The 22,069-nt window shown below is 47.4% G+C and overlaps 1 protein-coding gene across 1 annotated transcript in view; it reads left to right on the top strand.

The window, feature by feature from the left end:
• CDYL2 (chromodomain Y like 2) overlaps positions 1-22,069 on the top strand; it is a 150,111-nt gene that overhangs the window by 116,943 nt on the left and 11,099 nt on the right. The window contains exons 3-5 of the mRNA XM_032486832.1: positions 10,628-10,845; positions 15,618-15,790; positions 21,677-21,887. Coding sequence (XP_032342723.1) covers positions 10,628-10,845; positions 15,618-15,790; positions 21,677-21,887 — 602 coding nt within the window. The remainder of the gene's footprint in view (positions 1-10,627; positions 10,846-15,617; positions 15,791-21,676; positions 21,888-22,069) is intronic.

Raw genomic sequence — 22,069 nt, 5'->3', positions numbered from 1 at the left:
AATAGCCATATGTGGCTGTTGGCTGCTCTGTTGGGCAGTGCAGATACCAAACATTTCCGTCATTGCAGGGGGATTCTCTTGGGTGGCGCTGAACCAGACTGTAAGCTTTTAAGCACAGGGTCCATCTCTGTTTCCACCCATCGGTATATCCCAGGAGCCAGGTCTGTCATAGGTAACTCGTTAGTTGCATGCTGAATGGATGGAGGGAGGTGTGGTGAAGGCTGTAAAAAAAAAAAAAAAAGAAGCATGTACCAACAGCCACAAGAAGAGGGATGAGCTGCTCTGGAAGAATTCCTAACCAGGTAACAGCAGAGCTGCTTTGAGAAGGATGAGGAGAGCTTTATCAGGTGGGCAAGGAAGGGAGGGCGTTCTCTCCTTCAGGAGCGAGAAAGACTCTGGCCTTGAGACGTCTTCCTCCGGTGTCCTGATGGCTCACACCCCAAAAAGGGTGTTACTATTTTCTTCGCAAGGGAAGGAAACTTCATAGCGCTCACACCGTGTTCTCTCCCTGGGCCTCTTTGAGAGGTGAGATCTCGCTCAGCTGTTGTGAAGCAGAAGGGCCAGGTGTGATGCAAGTACGAGTTAGTCACCTAGGTGTGAGAGCAACCTGATTTCAGAAAACAAATGTATCCGTGCACGCGACTGATACCAAGGTTTGAAAGTGTGACCGACAAGCAGAGAGATGAATAGGGAGCATGTCCCACTATCGGGAGCATGAGATACGAGGTTGGTGTGCGGTGTGACGAGGCTGCTCTGATCAGTTTCCTCCATTTGTTTCTCGCTCATACATTCGCTTGATGAACATTCTGTTCAGCAGGGCTGTCTTCTAGGCACTGTGCTCAGCCCTACAGATACAAAGGTGAGTGACTCTCAGGCTTGTCCCCAACGAGCCCGCAGTTAGGTAGAGGCATCAGGCAGGTGCATAGATGATGGTAAAGGAGTGAAATGAGTTCGTCTTGGAAACAGCTCCATGTGACACTGGAACCAGGTGTAGCACCCAGATTTTCTTTCCTGCTTTTTGTTCATCAATCACTGGGCTCTCAGGAAGAAAAGCAGAACATCCTTCAGAGCTAGCACCAGCAAGTGGACCCGAGACCAGCGTTTGGTTTCAGAGTCTTGTTGCTTGAGTCAAGCTTCAAGTTTGAAGTCAAGATACTTGGAGTTTGAACTCTATTCTGGGACTTCCTAGTGGCATGACCTTGGGTTTTGCTTTTTCTCACCTGTAAAATGGGGACTAAACAATGTCTTATCAGGTTCTTCTTAGGATTGGATGAGGTAGGCCATGAATCACATAATAAGCACTCACCAAAATTGCAGTCAGTGAGCAATCAAGAGAAAAGACTTTGAGGATGCTGCTGCACTGATCCTGGAAGTTTCCATCTCAGATTGTTCCGGTCAGGTGTAGATCACTGCTGGCCCAGCCGCCTGTGGTAATCAAAGAGCTGCCCTGGATCCCAAGGAGGACTAAGCATGAAACAGCACAGAGAGCACCCCCTCATCTGGCAGTAGCATCCTTTGGTGATCCGTCTAAACTCCTTCCTCCTTGTCTGGAGCAAGCTTGGTACTCTTCAGTGCTGGGGCTAGACGTGTTCCTGGTGGAGATCGGGGGCATGGACCCTGAGCCCTGCCTGGAGTGGCTGATGCTGCGTGTAGCTGTGTCCTGCGGTCTGTCCAGTTCTCTGTGGCCTCCCCCAGACCTGTACCCTCTACCCTCCCAGAAAGCTCACCCCTCGTCCTGGGGCAGCTTCTCCCTTATCTGTCAGATAGCAGGTTACTCTTTTTCTTTGTGGATCTTACAAACTGCAGTGCACTTCTGACACACCTCTTCATGCTGCCTGGTGACAACCGTGCACCATTTATTGACACTCTTGGAGTCATCCCACCATTTCTCAGGTGATTGGGCAGGTTTCCTTCCCCCTTTAGCTGAGTTGAGATGCCTTTTTCAATCTTTAAGAGTCTCTCCTTAGGGAATTTTCCACACACCTGGGTTCTTTATTCTTTTCTCTAATCTGCTCATCTCTATCTTTTAATATATGAATCTCACGTGCTCACAAATTAATGTGATTATTAATATATTTGGATTTTTCTCCTATTTTATTTCGCATTTTCATTTCATCGTTCTGTTTCTCTGCTCCCGCTCCCATCCCCATCCCCTGCCCTTTTCATACTTTTTAATTGAATTGATACATTTTGTGTATTCCCTTTCTCTGGGCTAACTTGGAAGCTAGCCACAGATTGTATTTGTATTCTTAAATTTTAGCATAGGTACTTAACTATAAATTTTCTAGCAGATAATGATGTCCTCCTATTGATACAGCAAGGAGGACCCCTCTTGATTTTAACTTCTCAATGAGCATCTTGTTTCTGTTTTGTCCACCCAATGCTATTAAACACAAAACATGATTTTCATTATTCTTGCAGCCCATAATTACATTTACTAAATTTATAAAAATCAGCTGTGTTTCTTTTATGTCTTGTCCTCCTATGAGTTAACTTCTTGATTTGCTGAAGTTTCTCTTTATACTTCTTTTAGAGTTGGTGGTCGATAAACTCTCTTACTTTGGGGTATCTGAAAATGCTCATTTAGTTGGTCCTTTAAATACGGTTTTAGCTGGGTATGAAATTCTTGGTTGATAATTATTTTCTCCCAGCATTTTGATGATAGTTCATTTTTCTCAGGCCTCTGTTACTGCTTTTGCTATCAGCCTGTTAGTCCTTTTCTGAGAATGTGGTTTTTCTTTCCATGATGTATTTTAAGATCTTTTCTTTGCCTAGGACATTCTGAAGTTTCATTGTCATTTGTCTGTTTATTCTGCTTCATACAGAAAGTGCTCTTTGAGGCCAAGAACTTTTTTTTTTGTTTTATATTTGAAAATATTTAGCTGTTATCTCTTCAAGTATTCCTTTCCTAGAGGTATTCCTTGTATGGAATTTTAATTTGATTCTTATTTGCAGAATATGTATATTTTAAATGTATTTAACTTTTACTTTTGAAATAATTTCAAACTTACAGCAAACATTGTAAATAATCCCTTTTGCGATTTACCGGTTTTTAACATTTTACCATGTTTGCTCTCTCTTTCTCTGTATGTGTAGTGTGTGTATACACATGTTTATGTAAATACATACATATGTAAATACATATGTATACACATATGTATACACTTAGAACATGTATACAAATGATTGTACAGATTATGTACAAATTATTACTCTTTTCCTAAACCATTTGAGTGTAGACTGCAAACATCATGCCTCTTTGCCCAGTAATATTTAGTATTGGTATTTTCTCAGAAAAAGGATTTCCTCTTAAGTCAACATAGTGCAGTTATGAAATTCAAGAGATTTAGCATTGATACAGTACTTTTATCTAGTCTTTGGTTTATATTCCATTTTTTCCTATTATCCCAATAATGTTCTTTAGATTTTTTTTTTCCTCCGATATAGAAACCAGTCCAGAATCCATGCTGACTTTAATTGTCATGTTCTGTTTATTCAGGAGCAGTTCCTTGGTCTTCCATTGTCTTCACTGACACTGGCATTTTTTAAGACTAAAGTCCAGTTATTTTACAGAGTGTTCCTCACTTTGAGTTTGCCTTATGTTTCCTCAAGATTAGATTCAAGTTATTCATCTCCACTGAAATACTTGATATGATGTTACTTTCTTCTGTCTTACCCACCCATACCCTCTTTTCCTCTCTCCCTCCTTCTCTCCCTCTCTATCTATCTATCTATCTGTCTATCTCCCTACCTACCTACCTACCTACATATCATCAATACAGACTTGAAGATTATTTTATGCAATGGTTTATAATCCAGTACTGCCCCTTATTTATTTTTATGTTCCAATTGTCCTAAATTTGGCCAGAGGGAGCCCTTGACACTGCCTCATATGTCCTTTTGACATGACTGGTTATTCTTTTGATCACTTCCTTACTTCCAGGTACAATAAGATTTTCTAGCCCAATTTGTGTCTTGCCTGTCCCAGCCCTGGAAGGAGCCAATTCTCTGGGAAGCCCTGGCTCATTTTAGTGGGGATTGGAATTTAGGAGCTAATATCTGAGATCTAAGTGTGCTCATTGCTATTAGAGCTTTATTTCTTCCAAGCCCTTTCAGCTAACAGAGCTAGGAAATATATATAATTTTAAAAATCATCAGTTCATACTGATACCTCCAGTTTCATTCTAATCCCACTGAATTCTTCCTTGCCTTCCCATATTTCGTATTTGTATGTCCCTTTTTCCGTAGGAAGAGCCCTGTCTCTTCATAACATGGCACAGTTACTCATTTGCTCACTGTGTACTGCTCATAAAATAATTTTAGAATTGCTCCACCCTTACCATTATGAAAAGCAAACCCACTGAGAAGAATTCAGGATAAGTTTGAGGGTATATTATTCATTACACTGAGTTCAAAAGTGATTTGTATTCATTATCTCCACCTTCAGTAAATCTGTACATGATCCATGGTTGGTTGAATCTGTGGATATGAAGGACTAACTGTAAAGTTACATGCAGATTTTTGACTGCATGGGGTTGGAATCCCTAACGCCTGTGTTGTTCAAGGGTCAACTGTACTCAGAGAAGTATCACTCCTTCTGCATTTCTTCTGCTCTGTTCTCCCTGCCAACCACTGTAGGAAACCAGTCTTATTGTCTTCTGATTTATTTTTCCTCTTTTTTTTTGTTGCAAAAATAAGCTTATTTATCTATCCCCTTCTTTCTTACACTAAAGGTAAAATACTTCTGCACCTTGCCTCTCTTCACTTGGTATGTTTTGGAAATCCCTCATTTGTTCATTGAAATAGTTCTCATTCTTTTTATGGCTGCATAGTATTCCATTGTGTGGATGCACCATAGTTTATTTCTTCAATCTAAGCTTGCATATTTAGGTAGTTACAATATTTTGCAATTGTGACTAATGTAAGGAATAATCTTATGTGTGTATGTAAATTTGTGTGTGTGTGTGTGTGTATAAATATATGTGTGTGTATTTTTTTTAGTATATTTTCATGTTCCTTTTCCAGAAGTGAGATTGCTGAGCTGAGAGTAAGCACATGAACAGTTTTGTACACATATTGCCAAATTCCCTTCCATGGAAGTTGTACCATTTTGCATTCCACCCACAGTTAAGAGAATGCCCAGCTCCCCACATCCTCTCTAGAAGGGTATCTTGTCAAGATTCTGAACTTTTGCCAAGTGAATGGATAAGAAATGGTATCTCAGTGTAGTTTTAATTTTTATTTCTTTACTATGAGTTTTAGTTTGCATTATTCTTTTGAGTGAAGTTGAAATATTTTCTTATACTTTAGGGCTATTTTTATATAATACTTGCACATTGTATGTCCATATCTTCTGTCCATTTTTTTCCTGGAGGAATTTTGTTCTTTTTGTCCTCACTCTTTAGAATTTCATTACAATTTGGGGATCTTTTATCTGTGGTATGCAAATTTTTTTCCTATTTGTCATTTGCTTTTTAATTCATTCTTTACCTGACCCCTGTGCTCTTCTCCTTTCTGCCTGCTTTTGTGTGAGAATTTGTTTATTTTAAGTGACTGTTTTTCTTACATCTATCACTTTGAACATTCTAAACATTCTTATTTTAAAGTCCTTGCAGATTGTCTCATGATATTCATTTTGTTTTATTTGGACTAATTTATGTCACCAGCGGTGATTTTATTGGCTAAATTTCCAAGCATAAGATGTTTTCCTGTTTTGGAGTTTTGATATGCAGACTCATTTCAAGAGGGACGCTTGTTTTGCTTTGCTTTCTCTTTCTCCCGCTCTCTCTAACAGTTGTGTTTGCCTCCACCTGGCCCAGAGCTCCCAATAAAGTCTTGGCCACAGGCAGCATGTGGTGTTGTCATTTTTGTTCTGCCTTTGTGGAGGGCCTCACGCCTTCCCTTGGCATCCAGCCCTGGGCCCAGGTCCCTTCTCCCGTCTCACATGGGAGACGTCCTTTCTACTGTCCTTGTGTCCACTTCCTGAGCACCCCTCCCGACTTCCACCCCCTGCCGTGCTTTGTGTAAATGTTGCACCTCTCGCACGCAGAGATGATGGTGTTATCTGCGAGCCCCGTGTTTTATCTGTCCCTTCTGCATGTCTGGAGCAGAGGTGCCTTCCTCAGGGGAAACAACCCTTTTGTACTCCAAAGGAAGGAATGTGAGAAGGCTAAAGGGAATGGAAGGAAGGAAACTACCTTGATGGGGGAGTCTCCTTTGTCCCAGAAATGCAGCACATGTGTCCTCCTTCACTTCTTGACTGTCCTGAGAGGCAGGGGTGGTGTCTCCTGTTCCCCACATGGGAAGCTTGAGCACAGAGTGGCTATTGGGACCCCCAGCCTTGCAGCCCTGGGAGGAAAGGGTGTGGGAGTTTGAATGCGAGTCCACCATCAGGTTTCACTCTGGCTTTCGGGCTCACCAGGGTGGTTGATCCCCTTTCTGCTTGCAATGCCCCGTCTCTCACCTGGGTCTGTTCCCCAGGCTTGGCCCTTGGAGGGGCAGGGCTACAAGGACTCCCCAACTAATTCTTCTTTTCTGGAATGATTTGTCATCTTTCAGCTGACATTTCTGAAATGCCTAGAATGAGCCTGACCCTTGCTAATCTTGTATCGGTTCTTCAATTAAATTAGCTCAGAACAGCCCTGAAAAGTAGGTACAATTAACCCCATCTTATAGGATACTACACTCAAGAGCCCACGTGGCTTCCTCGCTTCTCCCAGTCAGCAAGCACAGGGCTGGGGTTCTAAAACTTCCATTCGTCCAGCATGTTCTGTTTCCCGTGGCGCCTTCCTGGGTGTCTCTGGAGGCACGGTGCCCCAGAAGGGGCGGGGCCTTGAGAGCAGCTGGGTGCGAGGGCAGAGTTAGGACCAGAGAGGGCACCTAACGCAGCCTCACGGGAGGCAGATCCAGGCCCTCACAGACGCTTCCTCCCTCCCAAGTCACCAGTGGAGATGGGAGCCCATGTTCTGATACTGGAGAAACAGGTCTGTGCTGCTCAGGTAGTTTTATGGTTTGTTCAATCAGGGGGTCCCTCGGGGGCTGCTTCACCTCGTGCAGGTGGGCTTCTTCACAGACATGCCCCCTCCCCAATATTCTTTATTGCATCACCCTATCTTTTCCAGTCTGTAATTATTTTAACTATTGGTTTACTTCCATCTCCCACACCTGCAGGAAGCTCTGGGAACGCACGAACCTTCCTTCTCTGATTTTTAGTGGCTGTCATCGTCTGGTATGCTAGCCGGCACACAGGATGTGATAAATAAGGAGATTTTGAGTGAATGAATGAATGAAATGAGAAGTAGCTGGCTCTAATCCGGGCTCTGCGATTCAAAAGCTTTGTGGCTCCCAGCCGGTTTCTCTCTTTCCTGTATGGACTCAGAATGGACTCAGAATGGCTGTTTTGTAGGGCTGTTGAGAAGTTTAGTGGCCATGTCCAGTGCTGCTCGCAAAAGGTAACCCTCAGGTCCTCCTCCTTAATGTATGTAATTGTCAAACAGCACCTTGACTTGCTTAGGGAAGCAGCAGGAGGTTAGCCAGACCTTTCCCCTACCCGGAAAGAAGCACTGATGTTCTCAAGTCCTGGGCTTCTCGTTTCACCCGGGAAAAAGCTGGTACCCACTGAGAGCAGCTCCTGTAACCCGCTATCCTCTGCTGGCAGGTCCACGGCACGGCTCTGCCTGGGCTGCTGTGGAACCCGTGGCTGGCTCCAATTAGGGAGCCATCTGAGGAGCTGAGAGTTTTGAGGTTGACCCTGAAGAAACAGCTCCCTTTACACAAGCCTTTTAATTAAGTGCTTGCGTTTACTTTCCAGAGTTGGTTGAATCATATACCCGCATCGTGGTGTTTGACAAAGCCCAGTTGCTTTGGGTGATGGAAAAGTACATAAGGCGGAGGCTTCTCGGAGTCTGTTGGATGACACGGGCACTGGTGCTTTTGTGCCTTTTAGGGCTGGGCGCCCTTCTGGTTGGGGTCAGGGCATGCAGGGAGGGGTCCAGGAAAGCCTTACCTAGTCTCCGCCTTTGGCTTTGTTCTTGAGATTCCAAGACCCACCAGTGCTAATTAAGAATCTGAGTCCACCTGGAGGTTGTCCAGACCCTGGTTCTCAAAGCCTGGTCACTGGAGCAGGGGCAGCAGCAGTGAGGTGGACACAGCTGGCTGGGTTTTACCAGTTCTCCAGGTGATCTGGAAATGCTGCAGATGATGCTCAGGTGTAAGAACCACTGGTCCAGGTTCTCAAACCTGCTGGCATGTCAGATGGCCTCAGAAGTGTTATTTTTTTAAGTTAACTTAATTGTAAAATGTATTCTTTAAAATAAACTTGACTTTCTAAACAGTGTTAGATTTCCAGGAAAGATAATATAGAGAGTGACTATATGCTCCATACTCAGCTTCTCCTGTTGTTACTAACATTTTACCTAGCACAGCACATTTGTTAGTTAGTCCCACTTAACTAAAGTCCGTTCTTTATTCAGGTTTTCTTAATTTCTGCCTCATGTCTGTCCCAGAGTCTGGTCCAGGATCCCAGGTCAGATTTGACTTCCTGTTTTCTCAGGCTCTTCAGGGCTGTGACAGTTTCTCAGACGTTTCAGGGTTTTGACGACCTTCACAGTTTGAAGGGCACTGATGAAGTATTTTGTAGAATGCCCTTCAATCTGGATTTGTCTGGTGTTTTCCTCATGATTAGATGGAAGTTGTGGGGTTTTGAGAGGGAAACTCCGGAGGTCCAGTGGTCGCCTCCTGACATCGTGTCAGGGTGCACACCCTCACTGCGCCTTGTCCCTGTCGATGCTGGGCTTCCTCACCTGGCTGAGAGGGCTTTGACTTCTTCATCTGCTCCAGTCAGGTTTCTCCACCGCCAGGTACCCTGCCCCCTCGCCCCCAACTTCCCACGCCGCTTGGAAGGAAGTTACCACGTGCATCCCACACATAAAGCTGTCAGGTTCTACACCTTGAGGGCAGAGCATCTATGTAAACTATCTGGAATTCTCCATGGGAGATCTGTCTCTTATCTCCCACTCATTCATTTATCCAGTCATTTAATTATCTCATTGTGGACTCGTGGATATTCACTTTACGCTTTCAGTTATAACGTAACACTTACTTCTTTATTCTGTTGTTCCAGTTGTTTCATCTTTGGCCATCAGGAGTTCTTCTAGCTGGCTCTTGTATCCTTTTGACATGCCCCCATCACTTTGAAGGTTATTTTTTATTATCTTTTTTTTTAGTACTTCCTTCCTTTCAGCCTCTACAAGCCTACCTTGCACGTTTCCTGCCCCAGTCCTGGGATCAGCCGTCTCTCTAGAGAGCCCTAGTTCCCTTAATGGAGAATGGTATCCAAAACCAAGATCTGGGCTCCATGTGTGCTCACTACCATTGGCATGTCAGATTCTGGGCCCTCTGGGCTGGCAGAGCATGGACATTGGTGTGTATATACTAACCTGTGTATACACGCTGGCCTGTGAGTGTTCCTGTGTGTGACCATCTGTATCTCTGTTAAGCTCATCCATGACCATGTGGGTCATTCTAGCCTCCTCCCCTTGCTAATCTGCAAACTCCGCTCCAAAAGTGAGAAACCTTCCTCCTCCCGTCTGCTGTCCATTTCTGTAATTGCTCAACTCCTGCATACATGTACAATGTCAGAATTGTTAACACACCTCCGTGGGAATCGACTTTATCAACCGGAGTCCACTGCTTCTGTGCAGGTTATTTTGCCTTTAGTTTTACAGCCCCACTCTTTCCTAAAGTTACTCGGATCAGCACCTTTTCTGCTGACCCCTTCAGGGAGCTGGTTTTATACACCTGTCATACAGTTAGATTCTTTTATCACATTCTGCATTTCCTCCTTGGATTCCTCCAAATGTCATAAAGTTTTTTAAATTTGCATACTTTAAGGTTCACTATCTGTGCTGTAAAGTTCTTCAGATTTCGACAGAAGCTTAATGTCTCATGCAGAGCAGTTTCACTTCCCTAAAAAAAAATCCCCTCTGCTTCACCAATTCCACCCTCCTGAGTCACTCCACCTGAACCCCTGGCAACCACTTGTCTTTTTACTGTTTCTCTACTTTTGTCTTTTCTAGAATGTCATATAATTGGAGCCATGTAATGTGTAGCCTTTGCAGACTGGCTTCTTTCACTAAGTAGTATGCATTTAAGATTGGTTCATGTATTTTCATGGCTTGATAATGAATTTCTTTTTATTGCCAAATAATACACCATTGTATGAATGAAGCCAGAGTTTATCCATTTACCTAGTAAAGGGCATATTGGTTGCTTCTGGTTTTTGGTGATTGTGACTAAAGCTGCAGTTATTTGGGTTTTGTTCATTTTGTGGCCGTAAGTGGGTTCCCCATTGCTGAAGGCATCTGAGCAGAAGCTGGGTGCTCCCAGGTGAATGGGTAGGAAAGGGAATCAGAATTGCACAGGGGATCCTTCACAGGGAGCCCTCTTGTCCTTTGCCAGATTTAGAGATGTGCCGGTTAAGCCCCAGGCCCTTCACCACCCGGAACCGGGTGCCTGGGGGTCCTGGCCATGTCCAACCTTTTCCGTGAAAATCTGAGCACCCCTCAGATCCCTCACTTGCCTGCCTGTCCCCGGTCCATTCCTCACTTTGTTTATCTGATTTTGGAAGGCTCTGCTCTGACCAACGGGGGCTTAAACCTGCCCAGCCCAGTGAAGAGGAAGCTGGAAGCGGAGAAGGACTACGTGTTCGACAAGCGGCTCAGGTACAGCGTCCGCCAGAATGAAAGCAACTGCCGCTTCCGGGACATCGTGGTGCGGAAGGAGGAGGGCTTCACGCACATCCTGTTGTCCAGCCAGACCTCGGACAACAACGCGCTGACCCCCGAGGTGAGGGGGGTGGGGCGGGGCGGGGCGGGGCACCTCTCCTGCAGTCACAGCGGGGCACTGGCTTTCCATGGGTTATCTTTTTACTTTCTAGATAGCGTTCTTTTATACACAGTTTAAACATTTTTGATAAAGTCCAGTTTATCTTTTTTTCTGTATTACTTTTAAAAATGCTAATCTTACTTAGGTCTTAGGTGAATAGAACAGGGAAACAGTGAACATTTAATGCAGTTAGGTATAGCACCATTCAGAGGATGGGGTACTTAGCGGAGAGCAAGGAAGAAACTGTTAATGGTGCGAATGTGGGAAGACAGTCCCCCACGCAGTCCCTCCACCTGGACGCACCTGGCAGGGCGCCGAGTGGTCAGTGCCAGAAATGACCACAGTGCGGCTGGCAGTGGCTTCTCACTGTCGGCAGTTGCTGTTTAGCCCATTTCATCCCCCAGGACCCTTCTGATGCAGGTTATCACATCCTCATCTTATAGATGAGAAGACATAGGCCCCAAGAACTGAACAGGCTAAGGTCACGCGGCTTCAGGAGGACAGGGCCCTCCCACTGCGGCCCCCCTTGCTTTCTCTCGGGCACTCAGCGCAGTGTCTGGCCCTCTGAGGACAGCTCACTGCACTGCTGTCCCTGCGACATCCTGCACTACCGTTTCCACGGTGGCAGTGCTGACCTGGAGGGCAGAACACGGGGCTGTGTTTTTTGGCGGGGACACGGTCAAGGAGTGGCCGTCCACCCAGGTTGGGATTGGGAGATGGCTTGGCTCTCAGGGAGGCCCGGGAAGTGGGGTGGAGTGGGAGGCACCGTGTCCTTGCACTTGCAGTCACGTGTCTTGTCATCGTGGTTTACACAGAGTATGGCTCTTTACAGGGGTTGTGGGGGGACGGTCGAGAATGGTTGTTAACCCTTGAGGGAAGAGAGTGGCCAAAGCCTGTGGAGCTTGTGGGGCTGGTGGTGACTTGCTGCTCCTCTTCTAAGTTTTGGGGCCTCTCCCCACTCTGCCTTCAGAACCATCCTGAGAGTCTCTGCTGTGTAGACCTCTGCATAGGGTTCAGAGAAGTCCAGGGCCCGTGGTTCACCCGAAAGGCCCTTCCCACGTTTCTACACCTGGAAACGTTGTTTTAAGCTCATCATGGAACATTCACCCGAGACCAGTTCTTCTGAGATTTTTTTTTCTACTTCACTACTTTTAAAAAGCGTGCTTTAAAAAGGCACAGTATTTTCCTTTGAGAAACCGAATAAATGTAAAGTCTCCCGGTTCATTCTGTCTCTTTGGAGCAGCTTTGACTGTTAACTATTGTCTCCTCCTGATAGAAGCGTGTGGCATCTGACTGTTAAGGGGCCCGGGTTCTCACCTTCTGAGATGTGGGCTTGGTTAGTTAGGAGTTTTATACCTAATTGGTGTCTGTCGGTCACAAAACAGGAGGAAAATAGAGAAACGGTTATTGGCGTGGTGTTTTCAGTTCTCTCAGCAATCAAAGTGGATTGATTCTGTGGATAATCTGGCTAACTGGGTGAAGCAGCCCTGAAGGAAAGATCCTACTGAAATGAAGAGTTGGTGTTAGGGGAGGAATACAGAGTTTGGAGCCTAGCAGACCTGGGTTCGAATCCTGCCTCTTCCAGTCTACCTCTTCTGTTACCTTGGGATTACTTTGCCTCTCTGAGCTTTCTCATTTATAGGAATTCTACAGCATCTTCCCTGTGGGATTAGAGATAATGTCTGCAAAGAGGCTCTCAGAGTCCCTGGCACATAAAGGATCCTGTCCTTGTTAAGATGAAACAGAGATAACGGCCACCAGCAGACCCAGCCTTGCTTGTTCACGGGGGGACTGGAATGAGGCCGCCTTCACGGTGGTAATTGCATTTCTTTTTCTAGTTGTGTATATGGCGTTGGCTGGATTGGCCTCATGGGCACAGATTCATACATTACTGTGTGTATTAACTAGATTCTGAGGCTAGCAGGTGTGTTGTGATATTTCTTCCGTCTGGAATATAGGAAAGAACCAGGAAAATAATGAAAGTACCCCTTAAGGACAGAGCCAGCATAACAGATTGTCCCGAGTCTTGGTGGTTGAAAGCACATCCACTTTTCCGTTAGGAGAGGCCCTCAGGCCCTCACCCAGTTCCTGGTTTCCTTTGTTGCTCTCAGCCTCAGCAAACAGCGCCTCCACCAGCACCCACGGGGACCCCCCAGACGTGCAGGAGTCACAGCTCACACCCTCTTGGTCACACCTGCCATATCCACACTGTCCTCAAGCCAGTTAATTCTTAAATAGCTCTCTCATGTGTTTCTTTCTGTTTCCATCACAACCATGAGAGTCCACACTCCTAGGCTATTCTGTTGGACAATCACAATAACCTACTAACAAGTCTGCACGCTTTCAGGAAAAGTTGAAGGAGGGGGAGGGATCCTGGTCTGCTCCCTTTTTAGACCCATGATTAATGGATGTGGTTGTTTGGTTCCATCCCACGGCAGATCAGAAGGTAGAAGTGGCCGGGGGAGAGTGTGCTTTCTCCCGCAGATACTGACACAGGAGCAAGTGGAGGCTGGCAGGTGCATGACAAGGGCAGTGAATCTCAAGAACAGATTCAGCACTTTAAGATGCACAGTGGTCTCGCTCCGTTTGTTACAGAGGCACGCCCTGCACTGGGGGGACTGCTCTGTTGCAGGCTAGCAAGTGACATGGAGAGGTAGCTACCATGTGTGCAGTGAGTTCTGTCTAAGAAGGCAAAGGCATGGGTTTAGAACCTTTTCCTTTAAACAAACCAGTTACATTAGAAAATTGGGGGGGGGTGACCTTCAAGAAGGTAGAACCTCAGCCATCAGTCCAAATTAGATTATCAAGACGAGAAAGGCAAAGGAAAGGTATACTAACTGTATTTTTTTTAGATTTAAAGTGTAATTTGCAGTTTTGTTGCATGAATAAAACACAAATTTACTTTCCGTTTAACTCATAAAAAAGCGACGGTTTGTTTGACGTTGTCTTTGCTAATTGACAAGTGTGTGTGCCCTCAGACGGGGAGGCTACTCTCTGAGTCTCGTGCAAAACTGCAGCTCACGTCTTTATAGCGGGGCTTTCTTTTATTTGCCTCTCGGAGAAATAGAGTTCATACGTAGGTGAGAGTGTGTCTATTTCTGGAGGCAGATGGATTAAAGGACCCACATGATAGTGGCCTGTTAGCTTTTCTGATGTTCAAAATGAATGTCTGCGGCTTATCCCCTGTTAGGGTGGGAAGTGCTTTTCCCATCCTTGCAGAGCCCAGGCCTGGAGATTCGTGATGCAGTTTGACATCTAGTCCTATTTTTTTCCACTAAAATTCACCCATTTATTTGAGGCACCCTACAGGATGCAGTAGTGGAAAGAGAAGGTATGTCAGGATGAGGTTTGCATCGTGGTTCTGCCTCTTCCTGGTGACCTTGAACATCTTACTTTGTTTCTCTGAGTCCCTTGCTTCGTCTGCAGGATTGGTTACCATTCCTTACTTTGCAGGAGTTTTGCTTGGAATAAAATATTGTGTAGAAATGAGCGGATTCAATCCCTGGCACTTCCACTTGCTTAACAAAAGGGGGAGGGTCTTTTAAAGGATCATTTAAAAAACACTACTCTCAGAAAATTTCTCCACTGTACCCTGTGATTCTGCCTGTTGAATAATTAATAATGATCCTTTAAAAGCCTGTTCACTTACTGTCTCCCCCACTGGACTGTCAGCTCCACTCAGGCAAGCACATGCCTTTGTATTATTTTTCTTCTTACTGTGTACTTTCTGCATTTCTTCATCCTCCTTCCCTAACTTCTGTTGGATCGAGTGATTGAACTTCCTTTATTTTATGCCCATCCATTCATTGTCATTCATGTAACTTTTAAGAAGTTTTCCTTAAGTTACTTACACATAGGGAAGCCTGCATGTGATCATGACCTCTGTGCCACCACTCTCAGACACATAACCTTGGCGCGTCCTAACTCAAATCATCTTCCCAGATGTTATCGCTCAAGGCTGTAGTCTCTGTCTTGAGACTCTGGTTCAGCCCCAACCCTCAGTTAGTCGCTATCAGTATGATGATTTTTATAGTTAATTCTTATATTGATTTATTAACACATTCACCCATTTCTTTGCTGGGTGCTGTTCTTTACACATCAGTTTTTCTTTCTGAATGTAGTTTTCTTCTTCTTGAAGTGCATCCTCTTTTAGTTCTTTCAGTGAGGGTCTAAGGGTGGTAAAAACATTCTTCTACAGAAAGTGCCTAATCTTTACCACTGCCTTTGAATGACGGTTTAGCTGGATACAGAATTTGTGCCTAATGGTTCTTTTCCTCGACACCTTGACAATTTTGTGGGTCTAATGCCAAAACCCACTTCCCATGTGCCTTCTCCAAGCCGTGTGAGCATCTTAGTCGAATTAAGGATAAGCGAGAGTATAATTAAACCAGGCCTCCCCTGGGCTGTGCACGGGAATATTTTCCTACACCTCGAAATGGGCTAAACAAACAAACACTGGAAGAAGATTTACAGAGATTGACCAAGGATTAGATGGCTCCAAGCCACGCTTCCGAGTCTGCAGCCAGCGGCCCCGCTGGCACCTCCTTAGTGTTCTGTGCTGATTCGGGGATGATGCGCTAAGTCTGGCTTGGTGTTTTCTTTGCTTGGTCTGGACGTGACTCATGTTCAGAGCAGATTTCCTCACCACCGCACCCAGGGGTGGGCGTAGGTCTGAAGGCCCCTAGTTTACAGATGAACACTCACCATCCCCCCGAATCCATCTCTACTTGCAGATCATGAAGGAGGTCCGGCGTGCGCTCTGCAACGCAGCCGCGGATGACAGCAAGCTGCTGCTTCTCAGCGCCGTGGGCAGCGTGTTCTGCAGCGGCCTGGACTACTCCTACCTGATCGGCCGGTTGTCCAGTGACCGGAGAAAGGAGAGCACCCGGATTGCAGAAGCCATCAGGTGAGCTCTGCTCGTGTTCGGACACACGGGGACCTGCCTGGCGCTGCCAGATTTAGCACATAGAAATACAGGCTGCTCAGTTAAAGTTGAATTTTGGACAACAAATAACTTTTTAATTGTAAGTATATCCCATCCCATGTACTATTTGGGATATACTTAAGCTAAAAATATTATTTTTTGTTTATCTGAAATTCAGAGTTTAATTGGGCATCCAGTATCTTCCTGCCAAAATGAGGGATGTCTTTGCTCTCTTAGTTACATCCCATTTTATTCTTTTGGTCAAAAAGAGATTTTATTTCCTTACATTAAGCCTGGGATCTGGTAACGTCCAAGTATTATACACACTACTCCCACCCTCTGCCTCATAGTGGAATCTTTGCTTTTCTAGGTGTCCCTGCCTCCTGGAGCTGACGTGGCTCAGCCCTAGGGAGGAGGAGGGACCTAGGCAGCTGTGTATCTGTAGACCCATTGGGCTGGGGAGCATTTCCCCCTTTCTCGTTGTGTTTGGGGCAAAAGCTGGGATCCTGGGGATGACATCCAATCCCAAAGATCAGTAACTCTTTTGGGACACTGGAGGGTAGTTATTTCCCTATTCTTTGCAAATTTGTCAAAAGTAAGTGTGTGTGACTTCCAGCAGGGCTGTCACGAGTCCTTGGCCCCGGGAAGGGCACACACGCCCACTGCCACACCCCACGTGGCACTTAGACATGTCATGGTTCAGTGATGCCACCTGATCCAATGAGAATGAACACTCACTCCGCATGGTGTCGTGGAGCCTTGGGCCATGTTTTAGGGGTTTTCTGGGGCCTGCAGTCTCACTGCACTGTGGCAGTGTTGCCTGGAGGCTGACTCCCGTGTGGCCGTGGGAGGTTTCCCAGGGATGTAGAGTGTCTGAGAGATGACTCCGTGACGCCTGCACGTGGGGTTCCGAGTCCCTCTTCAAAGGGAGGCGCCCGCTGGAATCTCTGCTTCAGAACACTTGTGTGCTTCCCGTGGCCAGCTTCTTGCTGGAAGAGACAAGGAAAGTCTGAACCCTGCTACTGGGAAAGGCGTCATGGTTTCATGCTGTTCGCAGGGGTTTGGTCTCTGCTCAGACTCAGCTGTGTCTCTTTGCAGCTGCCTTGTCCTGTTGTGAGGGGAGCAGCAGGGGCTCCAGCAAGCTTCCCTCCTCATTTACGGGACTGTCAGGGATGAGGCGCCCATCTCTGCAGCCTGAGGAAAGCCTGGGCCATCTCCTTCATCTGGTTTACAGATTTCAGTGGAGGCACTAGCTGGACTCCCAAATGGGAGGAGAGGCTGAGCGCATTAGCTCATCTCCAGAGAAATGCAGTTCGTGGAGCTCAGACATTTGCCGTGGAGCTCAGACGTTTGCCATCTCGTCAGGAAGGAGAGTTCCTCTTGGGCAGAGCAGAGGGAAAGCTGGAGCGGAGGTTCTTCCAGTGCTTCAGAGGGAGGGAAAGTTCCTAGTTTGTGAGCTGGTGAGGACCTGAGGAGAGGAAATGAGGGTGTTGCCTGGACCACTGGTTCTCTGCCTCGATGGTGCAGAATCCCCAGGGAGCTTTTCCAAAATCCAGCTGCTTGGCAGCCCCCTGGCAGTCCTGTCCCCCTGGGAGTTAATGAGTTGTGGTGGGGGGAACGCATCTTGGGTTGTAAGTTTCCTTCAGTGGTTCTAATATGAAGTCAGGGTGGAGAACCCCTGCCCCAGGCTAACCAAGAGGCTTCTGCACATTGCCTGAGAGCAGTGAAAGTTTTAGAAATAAAATGCAGAGAAGCATTTCCCAGAGAAGTTTCCGCAGCTTTCCCGAGAAGAGTGAGGGGCACTTGCCCCCCGAGTCCTGTCCCCACAGGAAGTCCCGCAGATTTTCCAGACATGTTAATGTATGTACAATCTGCAGTCTCCTGTGAAAGAACCTTGTTCAGCATCTAGCACTGGCTGAGACGTCGTTTAGCCACAGAGCCTTGGAACTAACTACTGACATCCCTTGCACTTCTCTCGGGACACGCACAGTCTCAGCTGGGCTAACCTCTAGGGTCTGGGCCTGCCGCGCGGCTGCGGCCCCCTCCAGCGGTGCTCCCTCCCCATCCTCATAGTTTCCTAAAGAAAACGCACACACACCTGGCCCGGGACGCGGCCTTCGCTCTGCAGGTGTCCACTGAAAGAACTAGCAGATGTGGGAAGAGCTCAGATGGTTCATTCCACAGAACCCTCTATCCAGGACCCAGACAAAGCCGTCTGCCCCCTCCCGGAAGAAAGGCTGCCCTCACCTGAGCTCACAGGGGATGCGACGGCCTGCTGGCAGGTTGCTAAAACGAAGAGTAATCAGATAACCTAGGGGAAATACTTGGACCATCCCTGGTCATAGTGGGTACTTAGGATAAGTGTAAAGGATTATTTTCATTGTTACTGCTGTTCCTTCCAGCCCCAAGTTCTAGCTGAGCCTGCGTCTGACTATGAGGTGGGCCTCTAGAGCCGCCCTCGGAGGGGCCCAGGATGGCTGTCACTGTGTGTGTCTGGTGCTCACGGGCCCGGTCCCTGCTAACTTGGCTCTGAGCTTTGGCAGTGGGAGAGTTGCACCCCATGACTCTGGTCAAAGGGAATGGGTAGCCGGGTCACAGTTGCCAGCAGAAATCTAAATATCCCCTGTGCAGAATTTTGCTTTGAGTCTCCTTTAGGCCAGGAGAGCAGATCACAGACCACTGAGAACTGAATGAAAGCTGTGTCCGCCCTCCCTACATTTGCTGACGTAATCACAGCGGCGGATCAGGCTCCCTGCGTGTCTGGTATGGTGCTGGTGCCCGGGGTGGACAGTCGCGTTTAATCATCGTGGAGACCTAACAGGACACAGCACGGGCTCTCCCACTTCACAAGAAGCAAAATGAGGCCCCGGAGACTGAGTAACTTGTCCAGGGTCTCACCACTAGTTAGGGGCAGTGTTGAGACTTGACCCTGAGTCTTTCAGACCCCCCAGAGTTCCCGCTGTCTCTGCCACATCAGACCAGCCCAGCAGCTCCAGCCAGCAGAAGCCAAGGCTCCATAGAGTCAAGGGAGCAGCAAGGGCTGGTGTCAACCTGAAGGACTTTGATGCTGGGAAGACAGTGAGCCACCTCCCCAGCACAGCCCCGCCACCAAACCAGGATCGGATATCTGAGTGGCAGCATCTGTAATGCAATATCCTGTTTGTTGTCTGGCTTCTACATCCAGTGGGCCCTGGTGATAGAGATCTACTGCTTGAGGTGATAGGAAAAGCATGGGCAGGGTCTGCGCATCACAGTTTTGCATCGAGGAAATGAACTGATGAATGAGGCTACTGGACTGGAACAGGGAGGGTGGGGGTGGAGGCTCAGGGCTGAGCCCTCCTTGGGGGTCGCTGGTGCCCCTGCACAGAAGTCAGGTTGGAAACAGTAGTGTGAAAGTCTCTGGGGTCTGGAAGGTGGGAGAGCTTCTGGACAGTCATGAGGGTCAGGGTGTGTTCCTGAAGAGCCATGGATGAAGAAGCAGAGCGAATAGGAGTATCACAGGGACCTCCGAGAGGCCTGCAGCAGGGGGATGTGTTGATTGGGGTGGACCTTTTGTATTGAGATTGGTCCCCAGAGGCCAGATGGTGCGTCCACAGGAGGCTATGGAGCAAAAGTGGAAGATCTGGCTCGGAAACTCTTAAAATCCTTCCCAACTCTGAGATCCAAGTGTCAAATTGTACGAGGAGGGTTATGAATGGAATGTCCCTGTGGTTCCCAGGACCCTGCAAAGAAGCCCCACATTCCCTGCAGACTCCAAACTGCATTTGGTAAACATAAAAAGCACATGTTAAAACCAGTGACTGAGGCCGTGAAGTCAGGAAGTCAAGCCAGGAAATGGGCCACCAGAAAACCAGGACTCAGAAGGCCATGGTGCCAGGTCCCCCTCTGTGTAGCGGTGTCCTCCCGGGGTCAGCCACAAGCAGGGCTGAGATAACTCCGTCATCTACTCACAATGAGTCAGCAGAAGTCAGGAAATGCAGCGCTTCAAGCCTGGGCACGCAGTTTCATGATGACATGGGTCTGAAGACACCCCTGTCCCAGTAGAATGTTGAGCAGTCTTCTCACAGTCCATCTGACCCCCACCCCCGTATCACTGTGATACCTGCATCTTTAGATTAGAATTCTAGAGGCACAGTGTCAATCAAGAAGTGACAAATCAGCTTGATATTTGCATTAGTTAAGTATTAGCTGCTGGAACAAATAATCCCCAAATATATATAACGTTCTGATAGAAATTGGCTTCTCGCATATGTGAACCTTGAACGGAGGTTACTGAACAGCCCATGGCTGTCCTCCAGGTGGTGACTCAGGAACCCAAACTCCTTCCATCTTGTAGCTCAACAGATGTCTTCCAGGACTGCCATGCTTGTCAAGATGAGGGGGCTTGAAAGACTGTGTGGTGGGAGGTTCCCTTGCCCAGGCCTAGTAGTGTGGATTTGGCTTCCACTCACATCCCATCAGCCAGCACTTGGTTGCTTAGCCACAGCCAACTGCAAGGGAGGCTGGGAAACATGTTCTAACTGTAGACTCAGGAAGGAGAGGGGAGGGAAACCAGGTCTGGTGAGTAGCGAGTGCGTCACTGCCACGCTTCTGCCGTCTTTGCTCTCGTTCTGGGAGGTTACTTACTGAGTGTTGATTCCAATGTGTAGGGAGTCCAGGTGGCGCCCAAGGCAGACCTGTGAGTTTCCTTAAGGAGCTGAAGGGGAAGGAGAATTCAAAGACAAGTAAGCAAGCAAATAATTAGGATAATTGCACATTGTGATGATGGTGTTTTCCAAGAACTCTCAGAAGGCCCCTGCAGCTCATGCACAGGGAGCAGGGGTGAGAGAGACATGAGTTAAGTCTGCAGAGGTAAACAGAGGCAGGCCAGGGTCATGGTTGGGAGTTTGGATTTTATTCTTGTGCGTTCTTGTTAGTTTCCAATTTTCCACCTAAGAATAATGAGGGATGCAGGCTTTAGTAGACATCCGGATCTTCCCTCCATGTCCAAATGAATATTAAACTGTTATAGACCATATATAGCAACTAGGGGAAGGCAAAAAGCGTTCTAAGGGACAGGAAGTAGGGGGCATTGCAGGTGTCTTCTGCTCAACAGTAAAGATGCACGCTGTGATCTTGCTCAGTGCAGACGAGCAGGGAGATAAAATACTGCCTAATCCGTAGCCATGGTTCCAGGTGCCTCGTGCCTATAGGGAAGCCCAGCGTCCTTCCCTGATTTTTGTCAAAGCCACCCAAACACACAGACCCTCGTCAGCATTCCGGAACCACCCTCAGTGAGTCTGGCATCCCTTTAGGTAACTCAGAATCAGACAGGCCTAGGAGTGAAAGAGATCTTAAATGTCATCAGTCTCCTCCTGTGCCCACCATCTGAAGCTTGAATTCCGTCTGCAGCATCACCCAGCATGATCATTGAACCAAACTTGGAATATCTGCAATCATGAGGAGTTCTTACGTCCCGAAGCTGCCCACTCCACCCTCGGCCAGTGCCCTTAGAACATCCCGTCTCTCCTTGAGTTCAAATATGCCTCCTTGTAACACCCTCCTTTTGGTTCTGTTCAGAACCTTAACATTCAGGCTGTCTTCCTTAGTATATTCAGTTTGTCCATATCTGTCGGGGAGAAGGACGTGGTAATCGGATGCGAGCGTGACCTGGGACCCTCTGGGCCAGTTGGGACGTGTGTTCATCCCATGAGTTTCCCTCTGAAAACCTTGTACCAAGCACTGAGTGTGCCATGCTGTACCCACAGCTCCAGGGCTCAGTGTCTGGGAGCACTTAGGGAAGCTTATTTCTGCTTTGGCATAATCAAGGTGTCAGTGGGTCTCAGCAGGCCTGGTCACCTGCTAACAAGGGTCTCTTCTCTTCCCCAGGGACTTTGTGAAGGCCTTTATCCAGTTTAAGAAGCCCATCGTGGTGGCGATCAATGGGCCCGCCCTAGGCCTGGGCGCCTCCATCCTGCCCCTGTGCGACATCGTGTGGGCCAGTGAGAAGGCCTGGTTTCAGACCCCCTATGCCACCATCCGCCTCACGCCTGCCGGCTGTTCCTCGTACACTTTCCCCCAGATCCTGGGCGTCGCGCTGGTAAGCCTCTCTGTCTCTGTGGCGGGTCCCTCCCTGTGACGCTTGGATTCAGGTCCCCACAATTTTGACCCTCCTCTGTGCTGAGTAGGATATGGCCCCTCACAGAGGTAGAATCCCAGGGGCGCCCCGGCCTGTGGAGTCTCCTGGCTTTCTCCTCTTCCTCTGCCTCCCTAGAGTTGCTG

The sequence above is a fragment of the Camelus ferus genome, chromosome 9 (genome assembly GCF_009834535.1).
Source record: "Camelus ferus isolate YT-003-E chromosome 9, BCGSAC_Cfer_1.0, whole genome shotgun sequence".
In the NCBI taxonomy this organism is placed as follows: Eukaryota; Metazoa; Chordata; class Mammalia; order Artiodactyla; family Camelidae; genus Camelus; species Camelus ferus.
The sequence above is the reverse complement of the archived record's forward strand: the minus strand, read 5'-3'. Positions and strand labels throughout refer to the sequence as shown.